This window comes from Pipistrellus kuhlii, unplaced genomic scaffold (genome assembly GCF_014108245.1).
Source record: "Pipistrellus kuhlii isolate mPipKuh1 unplaced genomic scaffold, mPipKuh1.p scaffold_m20_p_114, whole genome shotgun sequence".
Lineage (NCBI taxonomy): Eukaryota > Metazoa > Chordata > Mammalia > Chiroptera > Vespertilionidae > Pipistrellus > Pipistrellus kuhlii.
Window position 1 is genome coordinate 275,327 of NW_023425421.1, and position 10,642 is coordinate 285,968.

General features: G+C 52.7%; 1 protein-coding gene across 1 annotated transcript; it reads right to left on the minus strand.

Annotated features, from left to right (window-relative positions):
• Window positions 1–834: 834 nt before the first annotated feature.
• On the minus strand, window positions 835–9,534 carry LOC118715984 (binder of sperm protein homolog 1). Its single transcript, XM_036432634.2, has 5 exons — window positions 9,424–9,534; window positions 6,472–6,489; window positions 5,238–5,267; window positions 2,428–2,559; window positions 835–976 (listed from the first exon to the last, which is right to left on the minus strand). The coding sequence occupies exons 1-5, from the start codon at window positions 9,491–9,493 to the stop codon at window positions 837–839; spliced, it is 390 nt and encodes a 129-aa protein (XP_036288527.1). The 5' UTR covers window positions 9,494–9,534; the 3' UTR covers window positions 835–836.
• Window positions 9,535–10,642: the final 1,108 nt, after the last annotated feature.

Consider the following 10,642-nt stretch of genomic DNA (forward strand, 5'->3'; position numbering starts at 1 on the left):
TTTTGTTTCTTATTTTCCTCTGTGTTTTGAAGACCAATCTGTGACACGGTGCCCCGCCGTCCAGGCGATGAACAGAACAGCGAGGAGCATCCTTACAGACCCCACAGGACGCCTCCAGTCCCGGGTCACAGGACAGACGCCTGGGTCACTGCGCCTGTGCTCACGCGGCATCTGCCACAATGGACACACCCACCAGCAGGACAGGAGCACAGCGGACACTGCCTGAGCTCCCACTGATGTCTCTCTTCCTCTCTGTAAAAAAAAAAGAAAAAAAATTAATTAAAATTTAAAAAAGAAAAAAAGATGTCTAGTCAGGGAGGAGGCAGCTGATCAAGGATTCTCTTTCCTAATCTCTCTCCCTCTCCCTGTCTCTCTGGGGTCAATAAAAATGTATTTTTTTTTTTTTTTAAAGAATTCTCCAGTCGGCGATGCGTTTTCTAATAGCCTTTATTTGAGGGAGCAGTTTTAGATTCACAACAACATGGAGCCACCTACCCTGAGTTCTCACGGACTCCCTGGCCCCAGCCGTCAGCGCGCACACACACACACACACACACACACACACACACACCCCAGGCTGGGGCCTGTGTGACCACCATGCTCTTCACACTCACTATCACCCAGTCCATGCACTGTCTTCAGGGCCTCCTTCGACACAGTGAGCGAGGACAGGCGCTGAGGTGGGGAGAGAGGTTTCCATGCGAAAAAGCCCCACCAGCATCCAAACCCGGAGTCACTCAGGGCCGGGGCTCCTCCCAGCCGCTCCTCCAGCAGGGCCCCCGCCGCCCCCAGCGCACAGTGGGCCCGCTCCCCGAGGACTCGCTGGCAGCCGCCTCCTAGCAGAACTTCCAGACCTTCTCCTTGTTGAAGTTCTGGGTCAGGGAGCACCATTTCCTCCCAAACAGGTTCGCGTGGTCGGTGCACTCCCAGTAGATGGTGCGTCTGAACCAGAAGGGGAACACGCATTTGGCAAAGTCTGCGGAGGAGAGAGAGGCCGTGGGGGTGAGAAGTCTTGCTGTGCGGAGCCTCCTCTCCACCCTGACGCCCACGCCCACACACGTACACACTCACACGTACGTGTCTACTCTTGCTCACTCACACGTACGTGTCTACTCTTGCTCACTCACACGTACGTGTCTACTCTTGCTCACTCACACGTACATGTCTACTCTTGCTCTACCCCCCCCCACACACATACACACACTCACACTCACACTCACACACACACTCACACATTCACACACTCACACACGCTCACACACACACTCACACACACTCACACAGTCACACGATCACAAACACACATTCACACATACACACACACACACTCACACACACACACACACATGCTCACACACACACAACCTCACACACACACATACCCACTCACACTCACACAGTCACACACACACATACCCACTCACTCACACACACACACACTCACTCAAACACGCTCACACATGCTCACACACGCTCACAGACACATACCCACACATACCCCCCCACACACACACTCACACACACTCACACACTCACACTCAGACACACTCACACTCACTCACACTCACACTCACACTCACACTCACTCACACTCACACTCACACTCACACTCACTCACACACTCACACTCACACGGCAGCAGTACAGGTGGTGGGTTGAGGTTCTGGTGCTGAAGGTGCTCGTAGCACTCGTCTATCATTGTTTTTTTTTTTTAATACATATTTTATTTATTTATTTTTTTACAGAGAGAAAGGGAGAGGGATAGAAAGTCAGAAACATTTATGAGAGAGAAACATCGACCAGCTGCCTCCTGCACACCCCCCACTGGGGATGTGCTTGAAACCAAGGTACATGCCCTTGGCCGGAATCGAACCCGGGACCCTTGAGTCCGCAGGCCGACGCTCTATCCACTGAGCCACACCGGCTTCGGCTACTCTTCTATCTTAGGTGCCATGTGGTTTTCGTGCCATCAGAGACCTACCTGCCCACAACTGGTTTTCACCAGGTAATGGACTGTGCATCCCATTTTTTGTTTTTGGTTTTGTTAATCCTCATCCAATATTATTTTCCCAATGTTTTTTTTTTATAAAGAGTGGAAGGGGAGGTAAAGAGAGAGAGGAGAGAGAGAGAGAGAGAGAGAGAGAGAGAGAGAGAGAGAGAGAGAGAGAGAGAGAGGAACGTTGATGTGAGAGAGACACCTCAGCTGGTTGCCTCCCACAGGTGTCCCCATGGGGCCTGGAACCTACAATACAAGTACGTACGTGCCCTGCACTGGAGTCGAACCCGCAGCCCTTCAGCCCACGGTCCCCGCTCCCGCCACCGAGCCAAGCGGCTGCTGGGCCCGTGCCTGCCAGGTGTGGAGCCGGTGAAGGGCGCTGGGCCCAGACGCCCACACGCCCCCAGGCCTTGCCCTGCCCCAGCACTCACCCTCCTCGGAGCAGTACTTCCAGAAGCCTTGGAAGTGGTGCGTCAGGGAGCACCACTTGTGCTTGGCCTTGAACTTGACGCAGTCGTAGAACACGCCCTTCTTGAAGTGGAACGGGAAGAAGCACTTGCCCCCTGAGGGAAGCACAGGCTCGGCCTCGCGTCCGGGCAGCGGCTGGGAGGCGGCCACGCGCCTCCCCCGGAGGCCGTCCCCCCGAGGGAGCCCTGCCTTCCTTCTCTGGAGGCTCATCCCCACCCAGCGGGCCTGGGCCGTCTCCCCCCCCCCCCCCGCCCCTCTCCCCACACCGGCCTGCTCTGTCCTCTCCCCACACGGGCCCGCCCCGCCTCCCCAGCGCATCGGCAGCCGGGACATGTGGCTCAGCACTCGGCCCAGCTCCAGAAACTGACCCGAAGCTCAGAGACACACATGGGGCCATTTATCCACTAAACAATTTCCCTTCTGTCTCCTTTCTTCAGCCTCTTCCATCTTCACACACACCGTGTACACACACACACACACACACACCCGTGTACACACACACACGTGCACACAGACCCCCCACATGTGTACACACACACACACACACACATGTGCACACAGACACACACACAATGTATATAGATAGGCTGGCTTGTATCTCTCTACACTTTTTCCATGCCCATATGGATGTCTTAATCTGCCCCCCCCCCCTCTCTCTCTCTCTCTCTCTCTCTCTCTCTCTCTCCATATATATATATATATATATATATATATATATATATATATATATATATATAAAAGCCTAAGGAACCGTGGCGACTGAATAACCAGAATGACTGGAACGACAGGTCGACCACTCACTATGACGCACACTGATCACCAGGGGGCAGCACCTGGTCCCTGCTCAGGCTCCTCCTTGGCCACCTGCCGCTTGGCACACTGCTACATCCCCCATGGGGTCCGGGATTGCACGAGGGCACAGGCCAGGCTGAGGGACACCCCTTACCCCCTGTGCAGGAATCTGTGCCCTGGGCCTCTAGTTGCTCTATGTAGACAGATGTATATCTCCATCTAGACAACATATATTGGCCGTATAACATACATAATGTATACAGTGAGTGGCCAGATTATGATGATCTCTGAACGCATAATAATCTGGCCACTCAGTGCATATCCTATATCACAAAAGGCTAATATGCAAATTGTCCCCTAGACCAGGAGTTTGACCAGCAGGCAGGCTGGCCAACCATCCATGTCCCCTCCCCCTGGCCAGGCTGGCTGGACCCTCACCCATGCACAAATTCATGCACTGGGCCTCTAAAATACACACACACACACACACACACACACACACACACACACACACACACTGAGTGGCCAGATTTTCCCTGTCCCCTACGGCTGCCACTGGTCGATCAGCAGGGCGATCAGGCCCCTGCTTGCACCTGCCTTGGCCTGGCACTGCCCGCTCACCTGATCCACCATCCCACCACGGTCCCACTCTTATTGGGGCCCATCGGGGCCAGCAGCACCTCCACAGCTGCCCGCTGCCAGCACTGCATGGTCGATGCCTGCCGTGCTCTGCACTGCCCCCTGGTGGTCAGCGCACCTCATAGCGAGCAGTTGAACTCCCTGTGGAACAACTGCCCAAGGGGACAATTTGCATATTAGGCTTTTATTACATAGGAGTAGAGGCCGGGTGCATGGAAAGTCATGCACTGGAGGGGGTGCCCCTCAGCCTGGCCTGCCCCCTTCACAGTCCGGGAGCCCTCAGGGGCAGGAGGCCAGCCGGCAATCAGCAGAAGGCAACGCCCCCATCACACCTCTGCTGCTGCCACTGCCGGCAGCACAAGCCTCCGCTGATCCTGGTTACCTGAGCCTCCGGCGGCACTGGGCGGCTGGGCAGCTGCCATCCAAGGCTTACCTGTGCCTCGGGCCAGCCCTGGGTGGCTGGGGGCTGAGGGGACTGGGGGGGTGACGGGCGGGGGGTGACTCCAGAAGCAGGTACGTGGAGTGGCCGGGCCCACCTGCTGCCCCGGCCGGGATGAAGGAAGTGGGCGTCACCATCTTGCAGCTTGTGGGTGCCACCATTGTGGAGGGTGTGGCAGTCAATTAACATATTCTCTCCTTATTGGCTGCAGGTGCTGCCATCTTTGCGACGGCGTGATGGCGAATTAGCATATCCCCTTTTTATTAGCTGGGATATTTTATGCCTGGTTTATTTGATAGCATAGGTGCTTCTCCACCAGCACTACTTTTGTCTGTGATTTTTAAATCTGTTTACAGGTACTTACATTACACTAGGGGCCTGTTGCAGGAAGATTCCTGACATAGGGCTTCCTGCTGGACTTTCCCCTGCCCACCTGCTTCCCTTCCTTCTCCCCCCACCCCCCACCTGCTTCCCTTCCTTCTCTCCCCCCACCTGCCTGCTTCTCCGCAGCTTCGTTCCCTTTTGCAGCATTTGGCTTCTTTCAACTCTGTCTTGATATGCAAATTAACCACCATCTTGGTTAGATTAATTTGCATACTCGCCCTGATTGGCGGGTGGGCGTGACCTTGGCATAGGGAAGGTGCGGTCAATTTGCACATTACCCTTTTATTAGGTAGGGTTTTGGGAAAGGAGAAAAAAAAAAGAATTTGTTGTTGTTAATCCTCAACTGAGGATATTTTTTTTTTATTACATGTCTATACTTTTTAGAGAGAGTGGAAAGGAGGGAGGGAAGGGGAGAGATAAACATCTGGAACCAGTGACCCTTCCCTGGGCAGGCCAACGCTCTAACCACTGACCCACACCAGCCAGGGCCCTTAGTATAACATTTGACGATCAACTTACTTTTGCTTTCTGTAAAGTAAGGCAGAGCTTCTGCAAAACAAAATTTGAGGCTGACGTTTATTTCACCGTCATGTCTTCCCGCGAGGAGCATGGCGTGAGAGCCTGACTTTTAGAATCGCTTTATGTTCCTCAGGAGGATGCGATCATTTACGTCCCCTGCGTCCTCCACAGTTCCTGCCGACTGGTGTAAAGTGGAATGCTTCCTTTTCCGCCCAAGTGTAGTGAGTTCTCACCGGCAAAGAGAAAAACTATTAGCTGTGTGTGTGTTTGTCTTCTATCCAGCCACATAGCCGCATTCTCCTGCTAAAACCGGCCCTCTTTCCCAGGGTCCCTCGGGATTTTTACGTTTACAATCATAAAATAATGCTGCCCATCATTTTCTGTAGGCTTACAGGTGATTTCCTGTTTTGGCAATATCACCGACGTTAGAACGCCCTATTTCTCCCCCGCGCCCCCAATAATGCTAGCTAGCACTGGTCAGAGTGGACACCACTGACCTCTGCACGTCCCTGGTTTTTGTTGGAATGACATTCAGGTTAAGAATGTTCCTTTTGCCGAAACCGGTGTGGCTCAGTGGATAGAGCACCAGCTTGCGGACTCAGAGGTCCCAGGTTCGATTCCCGTCAAGGGCATGTACCTTGGTTGCTGGCACATCCCCAGTGAGGGGGGGGGGGTGTGCAAGAGGCAGCTGATCGATGATTCTTTCTCATCGATGTTTCTAACTCTCTATTCCTCTCTCTTCCTCTCTCTATAAATACATAAACAAACAAACAAACAAACAAACAAATAAATAAATAAATATATTTAAAAAAAAAAGAATGTTCCTTTTAGCACAACAAATAGAAACCAATCCACACATATTCATCATGTAAGGGAATGTTTAGGTAAACTAAAGCTTTATACCGTCATACGGGCAAAGAGGAGATATAAAATAGGCATGGAAATTATGTTCTACAGGACTATTTCTGCAAAATGAAAATCACAGTATAAGGTTGTATGTAATGAAATATTTGTCCCCTTGAACATACTGACAGTAAAATGGATTGCTCTCTTCTTTTTCCTTAATGATTTTTAGCATAGCATGTTCCTTCTTTAGTAGTCAAGGACATGAAGTAGCAGTTTTTCATGAAACGTGTGATTTCTTACCGGGAAAAGAAATATGGTATTCAACCACCTTACATGTTATGGTGAGATATCAAAAGAAACTGTACTCAAAGCGTTTTGAGCCCCTTACCTGGAGTTGGCAAATAATCTGAAAGACACAATTTAAACAAATAGTTATTTCACTAGAGTTAGCCTTTGAAATAAAATTAATTTTACCAAATTATAGCCTAGTAACAGTAATATTTTTATTTTTAAATTTTAAATATATTTTATTGATTTTTTACAGAGAGGAAGGGGGAGGGACAGAGAGTTAGAAACATTGATGAGAGAGACATCGACCAGCTGCCTTCTGCACACCCCCTACCGGGGATGTGCCCACAACCAATGTACATGCCCTTGAACGGAATCGAACCTGGGACCTTTCCGTCCGCAGACCGACGCTCTATCCACTGAGCCAAACCGGTTTTGGCAAACAATAATATTTTAAAGGTGATGCACAGATGGGAGGTAACCAGTGGCCATTTCTCTCTCTCTCCCTCTCTCTCTCCCTTTTTCTCTTATTAAAAGCAATGAAAACATATCCATAGGCGAGGATTATAGAGAGAAAGGAAAAGAAAGGAAATGCACTGTCTCAGAATCTTTTATTTTATTTTATTGATTTTTTACGGAGAGGAAGGGAGAGAGCTAGGGAGTTAGAAACACCGATGAGAGAGAGAAACATCGACCAGCTGCCTCCTGCACACCCCCCACTGGGGATGTGCCTACAACCAAGACACATGCCCCTGACCGGAATCGAACCCGGGACCCTTCAGTCCGCAGGCCGACGCTCTATCCACTGAGCCACACCGGTTTCGGCTGTCTGTCTCAGAATCTTGAGCACAAACCCCCGTTGTCCCCAGCGAGCTGAGTGGCTTCGGGAATGGGACTCCGCCCCTCTGTGGCCCGGATTCTCTCCTGTGAAACAAGGACCGCGATGGCACCTGCCTGGAGGGGGAGGGGTGCCTTGGGAGGAACAGATGCTTTGTGCACATGAACTCCGTAGAAAATAGAATAGCGTCCGGAACCAAGGAAGCCCTGAACCTCCGGGAGCGGCTGTGGCTCCTGGCGAGGCTCTAACCACTGGTCTGTCCGCAGCAGCATCCCCGGCTCCGTCGCCCTCCCTTCCTCACCCCTGTCTGCGTGGCTCAGAGGCAGGCTCGTCTGGGGGAGGGCTTCGTGGAGTTCCTGACACGGAACACGATGTTTTCGGGTATTCGTGTGTGTGTGTGTGTGTGTGTGTGTGTGTGTGTGTGTGTTTCCATTTGTGTCGCCCGGATTCTACTGTCAGAGATTCCTGCCTTTGGCGCTGCTGCTGGCCAAATGGGAATCCCTTCCTCCAGGAAAGAAGCAGGAAGACGAGACGCCTGGGACAGAGGGGAGGCAGAGGCACGGAGCCCCTCCGATGTGCTGGCCCGGCGCCGGACGCACCGGATCGCGGTGACAAACCTGTTCTCCCCGCCGTCCACCGACTGGAGAACCGGCGTCCCGAAGGGGCGCTGAGCTCCGTGAGGTCACTGAGCGGACCGGCCGCTGCATTCCAGTCCCTCGGGGAGGAGACGGGCACCACGTGATCTCACTCCTCTGTGCAGTCTGACGCACAAAATAAACTGACGGACAAAATGGAGCCAGAGCCCTGGCCGGTGTGGCTCAGTGGACAGAGCGTCGGGCTGTGGACTCAAGGGTCCCAGGTTCGATTCCGGTCAAGGGCACGTGCCTTGGTTGCGGGCACATCCCCCGTAGGGGGTGTGCAGGAGGCAGCTGATGGATGGTTCTCTCGCATCGACGTTTCTAACTCTCTATCCCTCTCTCTTCCTTTCTGTAAAAAATCAATAAAATATATATATTTTAAAGTTATAAAGTCGTGCCGAAACCGGTTTGGCTCAGTGGATAGAGCGTCGGCCTGCGGACTGAAAGGTCCCGGGTTCGATTCCGGTCAAGGGCATGTGCCTTGGTTGCCGGCACATCTCCAGTGGGGGGTGTGCCAGAGGCAGCTGGTCGATGTTTCTCTCTCATCGACGTTTCTAACTCTCTATCCCTCTCAATTCCTCTCTGTGTAAAATCAATAAAATATATTAAAAAAATATGAAGTTATAAAGTCGTGCATGCAAGATCCTGGGCCCTTGCCATCTCATCAAAGAATGGCTTTCGCGGCTCTGGGCGACGCTCGCCACCTTCCTGGGAAGTGCATCCTCCAGGGAGTCTCTCCCTCTGGGGTCACCCCGTCGTGGGTGAGGGCGACATGGTTTGGTAAAGGACAAGGCAGGGGTCCCAAAACGTCCTTTCCTTCCAGAACCTCCACAGGAGGCACTGAACACAGACGGGTGGGGGAGACACCGCCACCAGGAGCGGGGCTTCTGTCGGTAGCATTTCCCAGCTGACGTTCCCAGTCTTTCGTGTTTATTAGTTGAGCCCCCCCTTTTTATTATTAATTTCTTTATTGATTAGGGTATCCCATATTTGTCCTCCACCCTCCATTCCCACCCCCCACCCCCACCCCAATGCATGCCCCCCACCCCCCTGTTGTCCTTGACCACTGGTTAGGCACATATGTGTGCGCACAAGTCCTCTGGTTGATCTCTCCCTTTTATCCCCACCCTCCCTCTGAGGTCCAACAGTCTGACCCATGGCTCCTTGTCTCTGGGTCTGTTCCTGTTCACCAGTCTCTGTTCACCATTTCCCCCAGAGGAGTGAGATCATGTCCTACTGGAAATACTTATAAGATCCGAAAAGGAGAGCAGCAATCACCGTTATGCTGAGAGGCATACGCATCGTCGGCAGTGAGCTTCTCTCTGGGCCACCAGTTCTTTTGAGACCCAGTTTCCGTGCCAGACGGTTCCTACGTGCACACGTCAGCCGTGACATTTCAGTTCTGGGTGGTGGGCCCCTTTTCATGTTTTGTTTTGTGTGAGAGTCCAGCAGTGGACCTTGTCTGTGAACGGGACAATGTGGAGAGCGACTCCCTCCTTCTCAGAGCACAAGACGTGAGGGTGAGCCTCGCCCTCCTCCCGGGGCCCGGACCCACCCAACGTCCCAAACTCCTCACCATAATCGGTGCTGATGGCGCTGAGCAGCCCAAAGGCCCACGCCAGCAGGAGCCCGGCACGCAGCCCCATGCTCCTCCTCCAGCCGGGGCTGGGCACTCAGCTCACCCTCAGGGTTTATAGTCACAGCCAGGCCTCCTCCTGGCCCCTCCTCCATGGTCCTCCCACTCCCCCCTTTCTCCTCCTCCCCTCTCCCTGGCTGCACTGTCCCAGCTCCTCCTCCTCCCCTCCCCTTCCTACTTCTCATCTCCTTCCTCCTCCTCCTCTTCCTCCTCCTCCTCCTCCTCCTCCTCCTCCTCCTCCTCCTCCTTCTCCTCCTCCTCCTCCTCCTTCTCCTCTTCTTCCTCCTCTCTCTCTTCCCCCCACCCCCCTTCTGTCTCTGCTCTCTCCCCTTCTCCCCCTCTCCTCCATCTCTTCTCCCTGCCCCCCCCACCCTCCTTCTTCTTCCTCTTCCTTCCCCCTTTTCACCTTTCCTCCCTCCCTCTCTCTGCCCCAAGGCTGCTCTGCATAGAAGAAATACAGGGGGGGAGGGGGATACTTAAGATAATTGGCACTAAATAGAGACGAGAGTGTCACCGCAATACATTCAATAAAAAGAACATAAGTTAATGTAGTCCAGGATTTGAAGAGTCCGGATGAGGAATTCCAGGTTGTTGCCAAGACAACGATCTTCAAGGATCACAGCAGCCGTAGGCACGTCTGTGTCCGAGACCCAATGGGAGTCTGGAAGGCGGGGAAGTCCCTGCGAGGCTGGGGAGGCTGTGGGGGATGGAGCCTCCGTACCTGGACCCTGTGCCCCGGCCACGCTCGGCGATTCGCCTAAAGGGCTCAGGGCCTCGCAGTTCTCAGGAGTAAGTAAAGCAAGACGCACAGTCACCGACACCTCCCAGCTCTGGGAAGCAAGACTAATTGCAAATTCTGAAACACGCTGTCTTGTATTATTTTTTTAAAATATATTTCATTGATTTTTTCTACAGAGAGGAAGAGAGAAGGATAGAGAGTTAGAAACATCAATAGGAGAGAAATATCGATCAGCTGCCTCCTGCACACCCCCTACTGGGGATGTGCCCTCAACCAAGGCACTTGCCCTTGACCAGACTCGAACCTGGGACCTTTCAGTCCACAGGCCGATGCTCTATCCACTGAGCCAAACTGGTTAGGGCTGTCTTGTATAATTATAATTATAATTATTATTATTATTGTTTTAATATGCTTTTATTG